This window comes from Triturus cristatus, chromosome 3_2 (assembly GCF_964204655.1).
Source record: "Triturus cristatus chromosome 3_2, aTriCri1.1, whole genome shotgun sequence".
Lineage (NCBI taxonomy): Eukaryota > Metazoa > Chordata > Amphibia > Caudata > Salamandridae > Triturus > Triturus cristatus.
In genome coordinates, this window is record NC_140584.1 from 77,474,516 (window position 1) to 77,497,120 (window position 22,605).

The 22,605-nt window shown below is 40.9% G+C and overlaps 1 protein-coding gene across 1 annotated transcript in view; it reads right to left on the bottom strand.

Annotated features, from left to right (window-relative positions):
* The window catches only part of CRTAM (cytotoxic and regulatory T cell molecule), a 108,718-nt gene that overhangs the window by 30,464 nt on the left and 55,649 nt on the right, over positions 1 to 22,605 (bottom strand). Inside the window, exons 7-9 of the mRNA XM_085646767.1 lie at positions 12,495 to 12,605; positions 8,454 to 8,510; positions 1,198 to 1,335 (exon numbers count right to left, since the gene is read on the bottom strand). Coding sequence (XP_085502893.1) covers positions 1,198 to 1,335; positions 8,454 to 8,510; positions 12,495 to 12,605 — 306 coding nt within the window. The remainder of the gene's footprint in view (positions 1 to 1,197; positions 1,336 to 8,453; positions 8,511 to 12,494; positions 12,606 to 22,605) is intronic.

The following is a 22,605-nucleotide window of genomic DNA, read 5'->3' on the forward strand; positions in this document are numbered from 1 at the left end:
TGCAAAATAAAGCACTTTTAAGGGCACATGTTGCAAAAGTGAACAAACCATGCATCAGAAAGAGATAAATTAATCCACCACATTTGCAGACTGGGGTCTAATTTTGATCCTGGCAGACGGCCCACTTCTCTGTCATCGTGTGGAGTAAATTATTCCGATGCCCTGACAAAGATGCCACCCGCCTAATTTATAAATAACCATAGCTGGTGGTCATTTATAAAGCATTGGCAGGAACTGCTGTCACACCGTCATTGTGTTTTATGTTTTGCAGTTTGGTACAAAATTATAGAGCCCTGCACCAACTATTTGAAAATAAAAAAGAAAATGCTCCCCTTGCCAAGGAAGTCCTGTGCCAAGATGAGGGGATCCTTTAGTAGTTTTCACTGCCCTTTATGTCAGGGTTTTCCTGGCAGTGATGCACAGTGAAAATTGACCTCTAATTCTGCCCATCTTAATCAGGTGGGCAGAATTAGAGGTCTGCCTCCGGCGGCCCTTACTCCACAGGGCCTTTGGAGGGGTTTAATTACTCCGAGACGAAATAGTCTCCACCGTGATTATATCTATGGTCTACCAACATTCAAATCGGGTGTGCAAACCACTAGGTTGGTGAGGAGCGAACACCGTCGCCATTGTGACGGAGTTCCTTCTCCGCCAACATATAAATCAGGTCCTTAGTTTCCTGAGTGGATTCTGCATTGCATAGATGAACTATTAGCAAGAATATCCTAGGTTTAAACTTTCTACCTTCAGAAGTAGCTCTTTTTCTACATTAGAACCAAACCTTTGAAACTCTCCTCCCCTTGATACAAGAACATTTCCTCACTCCTCTCATTCAAGCAAAAACTGGAAGGCTAGTTCTTTATTTGGGTAGTAGTGAGATCAGCTCCAAGAGACCCAGCTGAATGGTGGATACTATATAAGTGTTCCTAATAATTCGATTTATAAACCATATAAAACATCTTCAAACCTAACCAGAACTCTCCAACTCCACCAAAGAACAATCTTTATCTCCCCAGAGATTAGCCAAACATGATGTTCACATGCTAACATAACTCTGGGGTAACACACAGTGCTGCAAAGCCAAACCAAAATCCACAACTGTTCTATCCATATATCATCAAACACAATACATACATTCAAACAGAATTTTTAAAATAGGTTTTGGACAAAGGCACAAATTTCACAGGTTTTACTAACCTTTTTTCCACGTTTGGTGTGCCTTTCTCAGCTTCATTATGAAAAGATAGACAATGAAGAGTAGGGTGAAAATCAGAAAAATCACGAGGATGACCAACAAAATCCCATTTTTATTTCCTCCATCTTTTTGGTACATCTCTGTAAACAACGTCATGAGAATTGCAGTTTTAGAAATGTGCAATGCTGATGACTATACACTTATGCAAATTACATTCCGCTGGTAGGAAAGGCTACCTAGCTCCAACTTTGCATTCAATGAATATTATACAGTGCAGGCCAGCACTGATGGCGCTTCAACATCTCGAGTCTCCATCATGTTGTATTGCAATAATGATTTTTATATTTTAGTATAATAGGAAATTGTGATTCTGTCAGGAGTGGCGTTGTGCTCAAGATCTGGTTTCTTGAGAATGTTTTGTCTTAAAAATGATTAATTATGTATTGTTGCAAGTTTTTAATAATCATTGTGAATTTTTCAGATATTGTTTGATATATGTATTTTAATTGGATATTGTAATGTATTCTTGTAAATGTTGTCATGACTTTTTTAAGTCGAATAAATATTAAGAAGGGACTATATATTTAGCTGCAGCATTGTGAATCGATTCGATTCGATTAGAAAACTCTTTATTTCGGTAAAAGACCACAAAAGAGACAAACATTTCAAAGCATTCAACATTTCAATTCAAAAAGGGAGCAGGCCTATGTATCTTTAAAAACAGATACGATTAAAGATAAAATGGCCAGTTACCTAATAAAATTCCAGCATCTTGATGTACACTTATTATAAAAATTGTTAAAACAGGCAACAGGTTACATGGGGTCAACAGTTATCATATATTTCTTCCTTGCGTACCACATACACAATACAAATCTGGAGATAGCAAACACTGTTGAGTGCGTCAAATCGGTCTCAATAATTCTGCAAGCCTCCAGATGTCTAGTGATTCCTATGCACCTGCTTTTTGGGATTATCCATTTCACCCTAGCCCTGCTATATGTCTGACAGAAAAACAAAATTTGTGCTACAGTTTCCTTATCATTGCCACAATTGGGGCAACTCGAAGCAGCTGGGTCTATTGTTGGGTCCATCTTGAGGTGAATGTGCAAAGTAGCAAAGTCCTGTATCTAAAATGCATATACAGTTTTGGCTCAAGGTCATCTAAAAAAGGTTTTATTCTGTATGTGCCCTTAGTCATTAAAAAGATATATGTTAATTTACCCAAAGTTGATGAGGTCAATGATAATTTTCATGTATGAGATCTAAATCGGGTCTTTATTTCTCTGACTAGTCCCCGGATCATCCCACAATTTAGTTAAACACAATTCATTGAGAGAAGCCCTAATAAAGTTTAGTCATTGTATTTCATCTGCAGTAGGATATCTAAGAATGTTCTGAAGACCCTTGTGATAGTATATTAATTTGCGGGTAGCCCATACTTTTCTCCAGAATGTCAGGGGTCTAACGGCTGCTTTTTCCAAGATTGATCTAAGGCTGGTATCCAGTCTTAGGGGGACCAAAGGGGTACTGGGCGGTAGGTTTAAGACCACACTCAAGAATCTATTTTCCACAAGCTCTAAGGTTTTGAAATTTTGTGTCACCAGAGCTCCGCTCCATATCGGGCCAACACAAGAGCCTAGCTAGTGTAGAGCTGCTCAACTGGAGAGAATGGTTTATAGTGAAGTCCCCATAGCATCTTTTGCAGCCCTCCTGTTTGTTGCTCTAATTTGATCCTTCATTTGCTGATGTAGTGCGCCCATTCCATCGTTCCACTGAGGGTGGCACCCAAATATTCAAACAATTGGACCTGTTCTATAAGGACCCCATTTAATGTTGGATTAAATCGAGTCGAGTGGCATTGGTTAAAGACCAAATACTTAGTCATTGACACGTTAACTTCTAGCATCATATCTAGACAGAACCTTCTGAACTGGTCCAGTATCTTCTGGATACCCATTCGGCGACTTGGCCAAAAGAAGAGTGTCGTCTGCAAATGGGAGGGCCGGAACCCTCATCTCTGCAAGTTTGGGTGTATCGTTATCACATTTATTTAAATAACCAACCAGACCATTGATATACAACTTAAATGGGGGGGCAAGCACACACCCTTGTCTCACGCTTTTATTTACAGAAAGGGGTTCTGTAAGTTTTCCTAGTCTGCCACTCCAGGCCTGGGCAAATTTAGACTCATGGAGTCTCTCAATGAAACTACATATGTAGTTTGGTACTCCCATCTCGGCTAAGACCCTCCATAGAGTGGCCCTCAGCACCAGATCAAGAGCCGCTCTGAGATCCACAAATACAACGTAGAGTCTTCCTTTATTAATTGTTACCTTCTTCCAAAAAATTAACCGGAGCCTAAAAATGTAGTCTATGATTGATGTGCTTGTTCAGAAGCCAGTCTGAAAGGGGCATAAGACTTCTTGGTCATATAGCTAATGTTGGAGCTGAAGTAGAATAACCCTACTGAAGATTTTTCAAGTGGTGCCTATTAGGCTAATTGGCCTATAATTCGCAGGCTCTAAAGGACTTCCCTTTTTATAAATAGGGAAAATTTCTGCTCCAACTCAGGAGTGTGATACCTGTCAACCTTTTAAAATGCCATTAAATACCAAAGTAAGGTAGGGTCTCCATATTTGTATCTCTGACAAGAATAAATCTGATGGGATTTTGTCTAGACCTGGGGCTTTATAGGGAACTACCTTACTGATAGCATTTTCTACTTCTTCGTATGTGATGATTGGAAGATTATCGGGACTGTTCAAAATGGGTAAAATAATTCCTGTAGAGTCCTCCGATTTTTCATCAATTAATCCAACACATTGCGAGGTTGAGTATATACTTGAAAAGTGGGTGATCCAAACCTCTGCCGCTATATTGGTGTATATTTTAGTGATTCCAGAATGTTGTATGTTTTTTTTCTCCTGTTGTGGTCAGACAAAGATTCAATTTTTTTCGATCCCAATCTTTTTCATCTTTTAGTATTTTATTATAAGCTACCCAACATTTTTGTGAATCTGAACGGCAGGGATTGTATTGCTGTATTTTGGGCTTGTGGTATTTAGGCTTGGATTTCAGCATTTGGCCACATTATATGCCAATTAGACTGAAAAATTAAAGTCTTGGTAAAAATGCAAGAGAAAGTTATATAACAAATGCAAACATAAAGAAGAATATTCAAAACAGGCCAATTTCGGGGTCACATGACATAGGAAGAGGGAAAATATGGTGTTGAGACATCAGGCTCCGCCATGGTCTACCTGATTCAAGACAGATGTGGCAATTTCTACCTGTGGAGGATGCCTAGGGGCCGTAGGAAATATTAGCGCAATACTTACTGCCAGGAGACAACGGTGAGGGGTCCGATTGAAATGGAGATAGTCAGGAGAACAAAAGCACATTATACACAGGGAGATGCACACATTACTCCCATGAGGACTTCCGAGAGGAATACGGTGGGAAACGTGTTTGTGGTCTTGTCATAGGTCAAGAGGAGAAACCCCATGCAGTGGGAACAACAATATTGGTAACATAGTATAGCGCCAGCAGAATAATGTTTGCCACTTCTATGGCTGCAATGCAGGTGCACCAGTAATTCCACCAACCCTTCAAGACAAGAAAAGAACATGCTTCAAAATACATGTTATAGTGTGGAATGGAGATTGGATCCCATGGCCCTAAGGGGTAAACCTGGGAAAGGCCTAGTGGCCACACAATAGTTCACTGATGCCCACCCTGTACAGATGAGCATCCCACAGAGAATGAGAAGGAGTTTTCAAGCCTTAGCAAAGGTGAACGTGTGTTAGTGACCTCAATACAGAAAGTCTATTAAAATTCTTCAAGTTATGGAGCACAGAATGACAGCTTTTGAAGCTCTGTGCGAGGGAAGATGAAGAAAGCGGAATCAGAGATTCAGCAATTAATGAGCCATCGAGGACTGCCACTTTCCAGTGTTGCATGCTGATTTGATTTGACTTTGATTATCCACCTAAAGGAGCAAGGAGAGTGCCTTGAAAAGCTGCACCTAGAGCAAGTAATCTGAATTTTCTCCCAAAGAGTCAGGTGAAGCAGGACCATTGTGTAAGAGCAAAGATTCTCAGAGTGATGGTGGTGTAAAAGATGTTTTCCCAGTAGGGAATCGGATCGCCCTGTTCCCTTGCCTGAGGCCAATGATTAACTTCAAGGAACGGAAAAATCAAGAATTATGATGGAAGGCAATGGGATTTTTAGCTCAGGCTTCCCTTTTGCACCCTCCCAGACTGAGAGTAGTTAAGAAGGGGGAAATGTCAATATTTGCCTAGGTAGAGGTCGATTGCTAGTTTCACTAAATAGTGAAACTAGCAATCAGAGACTAGCTTTCATTGCTGTGCTGAAGGTGCTTCATAAATGATGATTGAGGGGTTATAGTGAAGCTGCTAGCCATTAATGCCTTTGTTATAAACTGAATCTAATGCCTCTATCAGGGATCCTTAAAGCCCTACCTGTGTTCACCCACACATACAGTCACTGGACATTGTCCATTGAGCTCCTCAGTGGTTCTTTCAGGTGCACTACTTCATACCAAGTGTCCGTGCGTACAGTATGGGTAGCATAATGTTTCCTTTTTACTTCCATCTCTTTTCACCTACTCACTGTCCATGCAATTGGGATCAGGCATAGCAATAGGGACTTTCCCCTACTTTTAGATTTCCTTGCTTCTCCTCATATACTTGCTCTGTAGTTTCAGACCTTCCTTTTTTCCTGCCAAAATCTCCCCTTCTCTTTTACTTTACTCTTTAGACAGCCTGAGACCCTAGTGGAACACCTAGGGGCATATTTACATTAAAGTGGCGAAGCGTGTCATTAAGCCAAGAAGGCTAACGACATGCTTCGTGTTGAAATGTAAACGTTACACATTCATTTTGCTTGCCTATTACTTAATGTAAAGTTAGCATTTGTGGAATCATTTTAAAATGAGCCACAATTTTAAACTGCGATTGAAACTAACCATAGCTTGCTGAGAAATGTCTGCTTTCGTTTTTTCCTTTCTCTCAAAGTTTAACGTTGACTTTCACTGAGGACATTGTCCTCATTAGCACATACCTTTCCCACTAGATAGAGGCCTTCTCCCACCAGCCCAGCTCCGTGCACGGGCAGGACAACTTTCAATTACAGATAGCGTGGTGTACCCAGCCTTAGAGTTGAAAATTATCCTACTGTACCCCCTTTGTTTTAGCTGTATGAGCCTGGAATTGTTCATTCTGGGCGGTGGCTTCATTGGTTTGAAATGTACTTAATATATCTTTACGCTTGCTGAAGTCAGTCCCTCTGAAGCAATCCAAGGAGGCTGGTCAGACCGGACTCCACTCGAGTGTACTTTAATAAAATATCTTTGGTTTGTATTCTCTACTGTCTGACCGACTCTTCATTTGTGAGGAAGGCAGAGAGGTGGTCGCGGGTGACCCTAATCAGGTCACTTGTTTCATTTGTCACTTTAGAAACACAGGGCTGCACCATATTTACTAGAATATGGTGAAGCCCTACGTTTTCCCCTGCACTGGCGCTAAATTATGCTGCCTGGCAACAACGCAGGCACCCTTGCACCATAGTGCAAGAGTGCCTGTATTGAGGGGAAGATTGTTTATGTGCAGAAAGGCCCCCTTCCTGCACATAAACAATCTTTAAATGCTGGTTTGTAACTTCTATGTGTACTGCTTAATGCAGCACATATTGAAGTTGCAAAACAGCATTTTTGTAAGTTGTTTATGTGCAGGAAGGGGGACCTTCCTGCACATAAACTATCATAGGCAATTTGCTGTTTCTATGTGTGTAGCACAGGAGAGAGGATGTAGCCTAACGGCTAGGGCAGTCGATCTCAAATCTGGGGAACCGGGTTCGAGTCTCAGCAATGACGCTCAATATCCTGTGATTCTGGGCAAATCACTTAATCTACCCGTGCCTAACAAAAATGAATGTGTCCATGTGTAATGCAACTGGTGCTCTGATACCTGATACCTTCGGGTCAAGTTCGCGCTCTATAACCAACCCAACCCCCGGAGCTGTGTTTTTGATAAAGTGGAGAGGGCGCGAGTTATAGTTGTTCCCTTAGGGAAAGAGTTATAGTTACTTAGATAACTATACCTGGCCAATTTCAGTGGTTTTGTACGCTTAAAATTATATGTTTTACCTGACATGTTCATTTAACTATAACGTCCCTTTAACCTTTGTTTTGTTCAGTGCATTTCTAAGGTATTTATCATGTAAAGTAAGATATAATCATCATACCTAACTATAACATCACTTTAAACTTTTTTTTTGAGTGAATGTATATATACATATATCATTAAATAAAGATTACTTTGATTGTCTCATTTATTAGGGACCATTGTATTTATAAACACCTGATGTCCCCAGATGTCTGGCAATACTCAGGTTTCCCTTGACGACAACCCTTTGCACAACATGTTGCTAGAATTCATGCTCCCCAATAATTCGTTCTGCCAATACTCGTGCCTTTCCAAAATTTTAATTCGATTTAACTAAGTCAATAATGGAATCTTGTACCAAGCACTATTTTCATGTTATCCCATTAAAATGTTTTCTGTCAGTCACTAAATTCATCTGCTGCAAACTAGGATATTTATGGTTATGCACAAAAAGAATGAAAAGAAAACCACACACCAACCCTGCTGATAGTGTGTACCGTGGTCATTCTTTACTGTAAAGAAGACTGACAAAGTTCTGAGTTTTCCCATGGTTCTACTTCAATCCTTTTTTGAAACATTGGGGCCCTCGTCACAAGTTAAGTGTCCGATACCTGTGCAAATAAGAGTGATAGGATTTGCGGATTGTGTGAAAATTATCACACCCTTGCATTTTTCCTTGGATAAATTCTGAAAAGTACAACCTGCTGAAATTTACCAGAGTTCAAGGCCCGGAAAACAAGCAAAATATGTGGGATTCAGCGTGTTAAAAACAGTTTCTGCAAACAATGCCTCATTTTCATGTTAAAAACTCAGAATGGAAGCTATTTACCTCACGTGGAAAATAAAATTAACTCAGGGTAATGGCATTTACCACATGTGTTAAATACCCCACCTCTTTTCCAACCAACTCATAATGAAGGTCCAAATGTCATATTCTTTCTAAACAAAGATTTATTTTTTCGTGCCTCTGTTTTGTAGTGCCATAGGAAAGTGTTTACTGGGCAACCCAGCACTGCATTTGAAATAAAGATAAAGTTCGAACAAAATGGGATAGAAAAAGTAAACATTACCTGTTACATTGTCCTGCCCTAGTGTTGCCATTTTTTGGCCTGGCTCTGTTCCATTCACTGCAATTCAAGAAAGTTGAAAAGTTCATTAAACGTATAGGAAAATGAAACACTGCATTGACAATCCATAAACAGCTAATCTAAAATGAGCATATTGTGTCTGCAAACAATACAATGTTATGCACAATTTTCTGAATAAAAATCTGTTCCTCTGCACATATTTATTTCATGTAATTCTTTCGCATACATTTGTTGGTTCATGTTTCCTGTGATTCACAAAGTACAAAGAACATTCAATCTGTTGTAAAGTAAAAATAAAAGTAGTTTTAATGCTGCACTTGAAAAGCTCACAACGCTCTAAGACTGGCTTTTATGAAGCACTTATGGCCCTAACTATGTAGAAATGTGCATACATGCAAAAAATGAATGAAATGCTTTTTTTATGTTGATTGAGTGGTATGTAATAATGGAAATGGTCTTTAAATAAGTTATTTTTAAAGAGAGTGTTCTGTTAAAAAACGAAGCGAGCATTTTGTGCTTCTCAATAATTTTAATATGCAATACCTTTTTTTTTAGAAAAGAAGAAACAGATTCATGATTATACTTTCTGTAAAAAGTAGAGAAAATGTATTTATTCTATTCTTTATTATGTTAGCTTTGCAACCCCTATCCATAAAGACCAGTTCGTTAACACAGGTCATCCACTTCCTTAGCATTAGTACTATATTTGAAATGTAATTCCAGTTTTAAGTGAATTACAAAATTCCATACTCCTAGAAATCTACAGCAGTCGAACATGTCCAGGAGTATTCTTTTGATAAAAACATCTCACCTAGAATTTCAACCAGGTGAAAGAATGAGCCTGAGCAAATCGAATAGAAGTGTGCATTGACTATTTTGTTTATTGTTTATTTGGAGTGTTTTATGTGGCAGTACTATGGCCAGATGAGTTAGAGATTGGTTTACACAGATGCATGTCTGTTATTCGTTAAGCAAGGTACACTGAAGAATAAAACTAACTATGAAACTAAGCTGTGCATTGTAGCACTGATCAGAAGACTCAAGTGGAAAGAAGAGTAGTTTAACACCTGAGGGAGGAAGGTGTACATATTGGTCAGTGAGAGGGTGATAGACACTTCAAGCATTGTTGACCAACGAATGCATTGGTGACCTCAGCAGATACATTGTTCGACATTAAGCATTCCAGGCTGTGGTTTCTTTGTAATGAGAGATCTTTCAACATACTTTGAGTGCTTCGTAAGAGGAGATGGTTCTGGCTGCATAGGCTTAAAGCAAGTCCAAATCTTGGGGGCACTCGTTAAGCATGCTTAGGAGTTCTTTTTTTTTGGACAGGAGTCTATATGAGTTTGCTGTCTGAGCTCAGAAGGGAGTAGATTCCTCTAGATATGGTCACTTTGCGTGCCTGATATTGGGGCGGTCTACTCAAATTTAACTATGCCCTTGGCTGCAATGTGGAACCGTATGAGAGCAATCAAAGTTAGAGTGATGTGGTTGAATATGCTACATCCTGATGTAAACCATAAAGCAGCATATAGGACAATCTTCACATTGACCTAAATGCCCTGAAGTAACTTTTATTTATCTGAACTGGGAGCATGTTTTTTCACTGTGAAGACACCTCTCCATCTGAACTCATTCAGATATGAAAGAGTTCATTCACCTTCCCCCACCCCCCACCCCGTAAATTCATGCTCTTCTACCCTTAGCAAGATTAGTGTTCCATATGTTTCCCCTGTATAAACTACCAGCAAATGAATTATGACTTCCCTGAGGGATAAAGACTTTGTAGAAGTTCACTACTGTGTACAAGCCCCTCACCAGAATATGTACTTTGCAGCTCCAGCATGTGCAAATACAGAAAATCCATTAAGAACACATGTGAGGCCTTGGGTAGGGGCAACTTGTGGAATAAATCAGAGGAAACCTGCCAAATGACCCCCATAAAGACCCTGATGCAAAGCTATAGAGATCACAAACTCGCTCAGCTCGAGAGGAGGTGTACATCGGACCGACTGACCGCTGAGTTTCCGGAGGTAAAAGATAGATACAGCCTAGAATTGGTTCCGGATGATATCCAGCCACTCCTTGCCAAGAAGCTTTATTTACAATTTAATTGGAGTTGCCCAGCTTGTAACAACACAGACGAGACGGAACTTCATGTGCTATTCTTTTGTCAAGGATATGGGAGGGCAAGGATTCGATGGCTACTTCAGCTTTGCAGGAACCTGGGGTCTAGTCACTGTAGCGAGGTGTATAGGTTATTCAAATATGACACTCACATGCCCATTGTGTTTTCCAGTTCACGTTTTTTATTTGCCATGTGGTGTACCCGTGGAGCCATCCCAAAGAAGATCGTTTAGGTTTACTCGGCTCATTTCCACAGGCTCATTTAGTAAATTGAGCCTTACCCCTTTTACCTCCTGTTAATATGAACAAGCAATAACTGATGATCATCTCCTGTTTACATTTTTTAATCAGTAAATGTTGTATATACTCTTCTTCTTATTCCTCTCGCTAACATGAACGAGCAATAATTGATGATCATTTCCTATTTACATTAAATGTCGTATATTCCGTTGTTTGTAAAAAAAATTATTCTTAGTTAATTTGTGTACTGCTAAGTGGGGCCATCATGATGGTCGAGAAAATGTTGTTTCCTTAAATGCAACAACTTTCTTTCCACTAGAGCTCTGCATATGTATCTTAGAAGGCGGAATCCAATTTCAAAACAAAAATTATTCTGTTGCTGTAAGCTATGCTCGAGCTTTTCTCTATAGCACTTTAAAATTAGACCAGCAGTCCAGATGAGTTAAACAGGAGGATCACTATGATCAATGTTTTGCTTAGGTTTTGCTCGTGTTCAATCAATATTGTTTTGTGTGCACCTGTACTTTTAATGTAATATGCAATTGAGCAAAGATGACCCTCTGAAAATGCCATCTCACTAGTCATATAGACGCATCCTATGAAACCCCATTGCTTGAGGTTTTTACGTTCTCCGTATATTATATAAGCTTTTCATGTCTCTTTTACTAGCGTTAAGGCTGACAAGAGGAAGAGTTGTCTTGGAATAGTAATTTTGACTTGATCTATTTTTATATATAAAATAATGTGCCACTTGTTAGTTCGAGGAGACCTTTGGCTATCTTTTATGAATTGTATGTAATGTATTGTATTTTATTTGTGCTTTTATGGTCATGTGTGCTGAAATAACGTTTTTATGAGATGAGATGAAAATCCATGACAATGGAAATCTTTCCATATTTGTACATGCAATTTTCAGAAGGAAAATTCAAAGTCTTGATTCTGTGAATATGGAAGTATAAATGACCCTTTTCAATGATGAAACAGTAGAGCAAAACAATATGGAAATCAAAATGTATTTTCTCCACATTTAGTCCTGGAGCAAAAAGTATTATGTGGCAAGTATTGATGCAAACCCTGTTTACTCCAATCGTTCATTGCCTAATATGCGAGCTAAAAACATGATGAAAACATGTGCTCCATATTTTGCACCAGTAGACACTTAACAGAATTTGACCCAATTGCCTTCCAATGATTTAGCGCACTCTCCTCTGAGGAAAAGAGGACATTTAGTTACATTGAATTAGAAAGACATTAGTGTGAGCGCAGAAATCTCATGGGAATCTCTCTTTGGAAAAATTAAATATATGAGACGCAATTACCATCAATTACCCACACCCTGTTTCCACACAATATCTGTTCTCGAGGTGACGAATCTTGGCCACCGTATTTTGACCAAAAAAACTCCTTAATAAACACAAACAATTAATCAAATACATTACAATGCAATATAGTTTACAATATAACTAAAGCAGTTAAAAAGTAAAGTGATTCACTGCTACATATGAGAACAAACCAAACAAAAGTGAGAGAAGAATTCTAAAGCAATCTAGAAAGATTTTCGTGAACATGAAACAGTACAAGTACACAAAAAGAATGCAAGGAACAGATTTATTAAGTAAAATTACTAAGTTAAACAGTTTTCGTTATGTAACTTACCAGGTGCGGTCATGGTAGTAGATGTTCCTGGCTCGGTACTAAGAGACAGTTCTCGTTCAGTGAAAGCATCCGTTGTTAGCGTAAAATATTTGGGTGCTGGTTCTGTGCGCTCTACAAGGAAGTTAAATTGTATTGGTTGTAAATTTAGTCTGCATCTCAGAAGGAAATAAAACTCTAAAAACTGGCAGAATATGTTTATAAAACAGTGATGCAAAAAAAGTTCCAATTAATAATTTTCACATGTATGCTTCTTTCTGTGCTATGTTTATGAAGTTTAATCCAATGTTGCAGGGTGCAAGTATGTCAGTGCAGTACCGATGGCCATACTGTACACCGTGATATGCATCTGTTCCACAAAATGTACAAAGAGTTAATGAAAACTTAAATTTTATATGATTTCACTCTACTGCCACTATGTTTTTCAAATAATTTTTTTAATTTAAAGTCAGGCATGGCTAGCTCTCCATCGATTCATTTAGTAATAGAACGTTCTATTTTCAGTTTAGGGACATTTGGTCAACTTTGCCAATAAATGGGGGTCATCTGGCAACATTAGAGAGTTAAGCATGTTATGGCAATGGACTACAATTACAACAAAACAAAAATAGGGTCTAAGGCTGTTTATGAATAGTTAAAGTGAAAAATACCAATTTCTTTTTCTGTCCAGTGTCGAAAGGGCTGCTGCCATGTGCCTTAATATTGAATCCCCCACAGACAAAAACATCACAACATCACAGAAGATCAGTGAAATCAAAGTGGTGCTTCAATTTATCCAAATCCACAAGTGGTGTGCAGGACAGTGTTTCAGTGTTGTGCATTGTAAGTGTGTTCCTTTCCAGAATGTAAAATATATTTCCAACAAAGAAACGGTAATGACCCTATAGGTTTTTGAGATTCATTTTGGATTTACTGCTTTTAAGAAACAACTAATCTTGCAACTAGATGAAACAGGTCCTCCTAGGTTGAAAGAACTGGGATTCTCATTTCATCTGAATAAAGAGAAGAGTTCTCTGATTGATTCACACTTATCCAAAAACTCATAAATCCAGATGGAAACAAGACTCACTGATTTCATTCCATACATGGTGGGCTAGGGTAATTTACTGAGGAACATTAACTTCAAGCTATGGTCACCAATGACCATCTAAAAACATATCCCTCCCGTTCCTAACAGACCTCTATCTCAAGCATTGAACCAGTACACCTGCAGACTAAGAGGTCTGATTTAGGAAGGAATTGCCTTGGTTAGTACAGTCCTAAAGTGGATTTAAAGACTAAACTACTGTTTCTCCTCTTTTAATTGCCACCGTGAGCTAGAAGTACCATACATAACTGACCAGGTTCGCCTAGCACCAATCCTGCTGTGGCACTCAATATGGAGAAGTGAATCACTACACTTAATCCAAAATATCATTAAGGGTTGTCTTTCGCTTGATAATGCTTATAAGATGCCATGGATCCCATATGTTCAACATACTTTTACTACTTTAGGTTTACAACATCTTTTTGAGACCCCCATCTACATGTTGGTTAACATTAAAAAATTAATTAACATTTTTTTAAATGTAAAATGGAAAGAGTAAGATATATATATAATAATAAAAAAAAGAACGGTTCTAACTTATTTGAACATACCTGCTATCCCTGTCATTTGTAACAAATCCACAGCATCTATTTGTACCGTTAAAGTTCAGACTAAATCTTATCCCCTGTATGTTGGGCTATCCTTCTGGTATCTACTCACAGCAAACTTTGCCTTTTTGCCAATGTGATGGTGTTTTGACTCAAACCGATCTACATTTTTTGTTTTTTTTATAAATACTATGCACTTTACCGGAAAATGTTTATAGTCCCAATCATGCGCAAATATAATTTTAGGCAATGCCGATTAGAGTTATATATCTTGAAAACGTTACAGCAGCCGCGGTCGGTAGTAGGAGTAACTGCAGGGCGGTGACGTGGGGAGGGGAGGGGCAGGGTGGGGGGTAGTAAACTATGGATTACGGAGGTTTACAGGTAAGTTAACATATAAATTAATAAAACGAATTTCGTAGCGTGCACTGCATCGCATTTGGGGATGCAGTGCACGCAACGAAATTCGTTTTATTAATTTATATGTTACCTTACCTGTAAACCTCCGTAATCCATAGTTTACTACCCCCCACCCTGCCTCTCCCCCTCCCCACGTCACCACCCTGCAGTTACTCCTACTACCGACCGCGGCTGCGTTACAGGATCATAATATCTGTTATTCAGTAGCATCTTTCTGTCTAGCGATAAAAGCAAGAAGTCTTATGAAGTAATTATGAAACAGCTATTTTTAAACGTGTATTTATCTGACCTATTTTGCTGCTTCTTGTTTATGATATTTTATTGAAAAATTGTGCTTTGTGATTTTATGATCTATGTGTTTTTTAGATTGAAAAGTGGTATTTTGAATTGAATTGAATTGACTAAACTACTGTTTTAAAACAGTCCTATAAACTGTGGAAAAACGTTAGCACGTGAGGCCCAATGTCCTGGCTTCACTGTCTCACTATGCCCAGGCAATGCTATACACATCACAAAACTAAACTATTGATGGCATAAATGTGGAAGGAAACCACTAAAATGTAAGTCCTCTTTCTTTGGATTAATCTTGGCCCTCACCTCAGGAATCTAAAAAGACTACCTGTATTCAAATAAGCAGTATAATCAGCCTTCAAGAAGTAAGATTTAAATCAGTGGCGCTGCTGAAGGGGGTTGAATGGTACCTGTGATCCACCTATATTTGTCTTGGCTCCCCTTGGACCCCATCATAGCAGCTGTTGAATGTGCAAAGAGTCAACACATAAAAAACAGAATGCACTTTGCCACACACTTTTATTTGTTTCCTTACATTTCACACAAGCCTGCATGTTTACTTAAAATGTTTAAACATATTAAGCAAACACACGCACATGCACACACACACACATATATACATATGTATACCCATATAGACGTCTTAGAGATGCCCGTTGCTGGTGGCCCCATCAGTTTTCTCCATGGCCCAGTGTGTGCCCCCTGAAAATCACTTCTAGAGCAGTGCTTAATTTGTCAAAGACCAAGGCCAAGATATATAGCTATGGAGGAGAACACCCCATACCACTCCAAGGGGTCATCAAGGTGGATGTGCGAAATAGGCCCACGAAAGTATGAACCAAGTTCTATGTCACGAAGGAGAGCGCAGATACGCTGTTAGGGTGTCACACAGCAGAGGATTTGGGGTTAGTGTATTTTACTAACCAGGTACATCAGTCACACACCGAAGAGATCATGAGGGACTTTCCACATCTGTTCGAGGGCCTCGGATGCTTAAAAGAAGTTAAGGTCAAGTTACATATTGACAAAACAGTGCGTCCCGTGGCACTGAGACACCGACGAGTGCCATTTCACCTGCGGCCTCATGTCAAGGCAGAACTAGACCGACAAGGGAAAAAAGGTGTTATTGAGAAAGTTTCTGGACCAACACCGTGGGTTTCGCCCCTTGTTATAGTCCCCAAACCCAAGCAACCCAGGGCTTGTTCTGTGGGTGTATACAGTGCACTATATACCGCGGCCCTGATACTGCTCCATCTAAGCGCCGCTTTTGATACAGTCTCTCACCGGATCCTCCTACGTCGCCTAGAGGAGGCTGGGGTGGTAGGTCTTGCCTTGGATTGGTTTTGATCTTTTCTGTCTGACAGAACATTCCAGGTCACTGCCCCCCCTTTCTCTCTCACACCCATTCCATCAGGCAGGGGGTCACCCAGGGCTCAGCCTTGAGCCCCGTACTGTTCAACCTGTACGTTCAACCCCTGGCTGCGGTGGCGAGGGATCATGGCTTGACCATGGTCTCGTATGCTGATGATACGCAGCTGGTGGTGGCCCTCTCCGATGATCCTACGCGGGGCGCCTCCAAATTTTGGAGCGGCGGTCGCACAATGGATGACCACCAACTGCCTTCAGCTCAACGCTAATAAGTCAGAAGTGTTGTTGGTGGGGAGAGATAAGAGGCTCTGGAGTACGCAATGGTGGCCAGCGACCCTGGGCAGCGCCCCCACCCCTAAGTCGGCTGTGAAAAATCTTGGGGTCTGGCTCGATTCTACTCTTGGGTTTCAGGAGCACACTAAGAAGGTTTCAGGCATCTGCTTTGGCCTACTCCGGGGGCTGAGGCCCATGTTGGGTTTCTTCAATCCACTCACCCGCCAGTAGATAGTCCAGGCGACTATTTTGTCCAGACTGGACTACTCTCACTCATGTTAGGCGGTAACAAAGCAGAAGTGACTCGTCTACAGCGAGTCCAGAATGCAGCCGCTCGAGTCCTGTTGAGGCTCCCTAGAACTTGTTCTGTGTCGGGTGCAATGCGCCATCTACATTGGTTACCCATGTCCAAAAGGATTGAATTCAAAACGCTATGCCTGACTTTCAAAATACTAAAGCTTTCATCCCCTGAGATTCTTTCTAATCTGCTGGTTCCTTATGTATCCACCCGCCAGCTACGATCTGCTGAGCAATATTTGGCTACGGTCCCTCTGGTGAAGCGCCTCAGAGCTGGGGGCCGGTCCTTCCGGTATCTAGCCGCTAAACTGTGGAATTCCCTCCCTATTCAGATACGTCGCCTGGATTGCTTGCTATCCTTCCGTAAGGCCACTAAAACCTACCTGTTCCCCTTGGTTTAGTCCCTAGCTTTCTACTGACACTGCTACCAGCGCCGGGACGCCTCTTCGCTGAGGCAGCTGCACGCTATATAAGAATACCTAACATAACATAACATAAGAATGCAGATGCCAAACACATTCTTACCTGCGTCATTATCGTGCATCATTTTAAAATAAGCTCACCAAATCAAAAACCGTTGATATTAGAGCTCATGTCCATTATGGCCCACAATAAAAACATAAAACACCTACAAAGAATCGTGCCTTGTGGAACGCTAACAATTACTTCTTTCCATTTTGGTGTGCTGGATTGCTCGTTGCCAATTACGGAAGCCTCCCCGGCACTGCAAAACAAATCTCCCAGCTCCGCACTTGTAATCCATGGAGACTAAGGTGAAGTGCGAGTGCCTGACTTTCGGGGCTTAAAAACTGAAGTTCACGCAATCTGTGGCGGTTGGAGCAGAGTAGCATCGAGGTGGTGTCCAAGAGCTGCAGGTAAGTTCTTTTTTTTCATTATCCCCCTCCCACAACGTCCCACACAGCCCACCAAGTTTTAGTAGCAGCAGCCATCACTGGTTACAATTTCCATGCCCAGGCCCCTCGGCTTTGGACCACGTTTCCCAGGACCCACACTAGCATAGCAGAGAGCAGAGCACTGCCACTAGAGCAGGCGAGGCAACTGTGTCTGAGGTGCAGCACATACGTTTATATCATGACTAGTGCTTAGTACACTGCTGCTCAGACAAGTCTTCTGTCCTTTGATATTCCCCTGGTAAAATTGATGGCACAAGTGAAATGCATGAGAGTGTTTGTTTACGCCTTTCTGACCCCGCCACTGGCAGAGCCAATTAGCCAAAGAACCACCAAGCACAGATCCAAATGCACTACTCATTCACGCAGGGGAGATCAAAGTGGCAACTTAAACAAGCATTGGCATAGCCAATAGGTCTCGCCTTATAAGTGTTTAGTCATGCAACAGTTGCATAACTAAATACTTATAAGGTCCCAAAATCGAGACCTATTGGCTATGCAAGGTGGCCGCGAAAGTTAAAGTGATCGGGATCACGATCAAACATCAAAGCGGCCGCAAAAGTGAAAGTAATTGCGGTAAAGCGCTGTGCGCGCCCGCGCTCATGCACTGTAGCTCTAGGCTGGCCTAGTAGCACTTTTTGAAGCCCTCTCAATAAGTCTCGCCAGACCAGCGCATGCGCTGGGTCAGGCGAGACCTAAAAACAGGTGTCCGGACATGCATTTTGGTCTTTTGGAATGTAGAAGTTGCGCAGCGATGAACATTAAGGGAATACTGCGTCGAATGCCCTTGGCAACTTTGTTTGTTTTTCGACTCTTCCCCAGACCATCTGTAAACCGCCCAGTTTCCCTGTAGGGCAGCAGTCTGCGCACTCTGCACCAGTATGGGTTTGCAGTGCTGCTATCTTCCTGAGTAATACATGCTGGGAATGATAGTTTAATGAGGTAAAAATAAGTCCCTACTGCAGGCCATTGGAGAAGAGTGAATCATTGTAAGGCCTAGCTGTAGCTCTTGGAACATCTGTTTTATTTATGTTGTGTAATTAGATAAAGGGAAATCCCTTTTGAAGTTGTGGGGTTGAGTGTGTTACAATGTGCCCTCGTGTACATGTATTCCATCTTTCTTTGTGTGTGTGTGACTCTATGATTATGCAAATCAGTGTTTATGTGTGTTTCTGAGACACCTGTGTGTATGTCGAAATTATATCTGAGTGCACTGTATGCCTTTAAATCGGTGTGCACTGCCAGTTCATTTGTTCAGAGGCTTACAAAACTCATCCTGAGTTGATGGTGTTTTGAAAAGTTGAGAACGTTGCTCTCCTTTTTAGATTTGACAGAACACTGTAATCTGTAGTGCTTGAATGCTGGTTTGGAGGCTTCCGTACTATACATGCTTACAGTTACGGCTGATGGTAAATTATATTCTAATTGCCTGGCTGTGTTAAATACTGTACCAGTGCATCAGAGTAGGCCTCTGTGTATGACTGTACACTTGTATGTGAGTGTATACGCCTGGGTGAGATTGCTGGTGTGAGTTCTTGCATAAGCCACATAAGCCATTTATTTTCATTACAGTTTAATGTGTGTACACACGTAATTATCCTGTTTAGTGTATGCGATTGTGAGTAGAGAACTTTCCTAGATTACCTTCTTTACATTTTTTTTTAAAACATATTTGATTTCCTTTTATATGCATCTACGGTGTCTTCGAAACCATCTTTTCACTTTTACACTTTTCAACACTTCTTGTTTCTTTACTGCGTATCTCATCAACATGTTATACAGTTCTGTACATCTGGTGACTCTTTGGTGTTGGTTCCGATTCATACATACATTCAGATATCCCCCACTACCTTCTTTACATTTTTTTTAAAAACATATTTGATTTCCTTTTATATGCATCTACGGTGTCTTCGAAACCATCTTTTCACTTTTACACTTTTCAACACTTCTTGTTTCTTTACTGCGTATCTCATCAACATGTTATACAGTTCTGTACATCTGGTGTCTCTTTGGTGTTGGTTCCGATTCATACATACATTCAGATACCCCCTACCTTCTTTACATTTCTTAATGCAAAGATAATGAGGATGGGGGAAATGATTTGCCACAGCTGTGCCATTCATTGTCTCTTTAAATTATGTGTGTGTGATATAATGCTTTGATGACCTACATTGCTTTGAGTAGCGCTAAAAGTGTGAGCGGGTCTAGGAAGTGGTAAGGGACACCGTTGGAGAGTGGCAGCGAGGGGATCCTTGGAGAAGAAGGTCATATGGGGCGCCGACAAAGATTGTCGCACCGGGCGCCCCCAATGCTAAAGCCGGCCCTGCGGGCCTATTACAGCAAAGCTACTTTGACCAACAATTAGCCTTCATGCAGTACACAGGCCCTGCAGACACAAGCATACCTCTGCAGATCTAGTCCACACGTTATGCATATCTCACAGACTCTCGCAATTTACAGAAACATGAGTCCCCACGTAACACAGATCTTACAAGGTCAAGCCAATCACAAGGTCAAGTCATCCTTCCACTTTTTAACGTGAAAATGTTCTCCCGAGGAGAAAGATGTTCTCAGAAATCATTGTGACGCTTGGGCTGTAAAACACAATTCAGGATGCCAAGCTATAAAAAAAAGTCATTTTGCTAGTAATTTACTTCCAAAAGACGATGGAAGAAAACGAATCTATGACGAAATATAAGAACTACCTTGTACTGCACGAGGAGAGAACCTTTGGCATTGAAACTTGCTTTTTTCTTTGTCTGTGTGCATTGAAATGTAGAGTGGGAATTGCGGGATGATTGCTTCTCACAGCCTGTCCGACCAGTTGCCTCTCCCTGCTCCCCTCAGGCATTGATGAGTGATAATCAATTGAGAAGGAAGATGCAGGCAGTTCAGCTGGACTGAGATACTCAGCGTGGGTGCTAAGTGGGCTGCCGAATGCAGGTGCATAACCCTCGAAGGTATGAATAGGAGGATATTTTAGGGGCCCGCTGGGCAAGGGGTCATGGAGTCCTGAGAACAGGCTATCCACTGACTATCACATTCCATTCATACCAGGCTGCTCACTGATTGAGTTCTTGTAAATTCCCGGAGTCACTTGTAGGATATGCTAAATTTATACAGTCCTTCAATAGATGCGTTGGAGTCCCAATCAAAAACCCAATGATCGGGCATGCCCATAAAAAATGCCCGAAGTTAGAATTTTTGCCTCCGCATCGCTGAAAGCAAATATATTCTGCCTTCATGCTTCGGTGTTAAATGCCTTATGCAGGATATTGAATTGGAGTACTTTAAATCTAGTATTTCTGGACTCCTTGGGAGTATAGTTTAATGTTAATATACAGTCCCCGTCCTTGAGGTCCCTGCCTATATTCCTACACATTTCTCCCCTGAAGCACCAACTTTCTTTTGGTCAAGCCTATTAAAATTGCATATAACTGTGAAACCACTCTCCTTCTGGTCCTTGGCGCGAGTTGTAAATTCAGTGCTCCACGTGTGGAGGCTCGAGGACTTTTGAGCCCCAAAGCTCATGTATTCCCAGCTGATAATAGTGTGAGATAAGAACTGATCCGCCGATTTCCCATCCTTGCACATTAAGTTGTGGAATTGCTTGAGAACCCTGTCATTGTATTTGTCTCCCACTGTGGTCACCTGTTTACTGATGTCAAAGACGCTAATCTGAGGGACCCATTCTGTCCACCTACTGCTGTCAGGCTCTGCACGAGGACCATCCATATCAAACTTTTGGCCCAAATGTACAGAGTGGTCCTCAGGAGATCAGGATTTAAGTTTACCATGTATGTCTCACCATAATCCTACTTACGTCATCCAGAGCTATACATGTAATTTTCAGTTCTTGAGGGGTGCCATGAACCACCTACCACCTCATCGTAGGTGGGATGCTGTACAACAAAGCTTAGAATCTGGGGCTCCTAACTTGCACTCTAACATGGGGAGCTGGACCTTATGCAATGCAACCCTATGTCTATTTAAACCCTATGCCAGGTCTAGTAAGATGGCGTCGAGCTCCTTGAACATCCATACTGGCAGCTGGACAGGTAAGCTAGCAAAGCGATATAGAAGACTAGGAATAGTTAGTATCCTGCCCATAACTTACAGCGTCAAAGACTTTAGAAGGCAATGCAGCTTCTGATAGAGGCTGTTGTCCGCCCTATGATCCCCTCAATGATATCCTAAACTGTTTTGTGTATCTGCACCCATAAGTATCACCATGGTACAAGCAGCAATGTTAGACGGATAAGTGTTGGGGCATTTCCTGTATCTTGCATTGATGTATATGAATTAATCAAAAATCAAAAACTGAGAAACTGCATTGGAGGAAACCAAATCATAGAAAACCAATTTTAAGGAAAGACCATTTTAAGCAAATACTACAAATTGCACATGAAAAGAAAACTTTGTAAAGGAAAGATGATTTTAAATAAAAATCCAGAATTACATTCAAATTGAGTGGAGTTTAGGGGTAGTGAGGGGTTTTTGGTTTCAGGGATGGAAGATGTTTAGGGGTAAAGAGGGCTTTTTAGGGAACAGGGATGTGCTAGTTATGGCATAGAAAGAGGTTTTTAGGCTTCAGGGATAGGTGGAGTTAGAGGGTGGTAAGGGGATTTTACAGTTCATGAATGAGTAGCATTTTAGGGTGGTAAAGTGTTTTTAGGGCTCAGGGACTGGTGGAGTGTAGGAGCGCTGAGAGGTTTTTAGGGTTCACAGATGGGCAGAGTTTAGGGCTGTGCGGGATTTTTAAGGTTCATTAATGGGTAGAGTTTACGGGTCATAAAGGGTTTTTAGGGTTCAGGAGTGGATGGAATTTAAGGGTGGTGAGGGATGTTAGGGAGCAGTGATGAATTGGGTTTAAGGACAGAAACAGTTTTGGGTTCAGAAATGGGTGGACTTTTGGATGG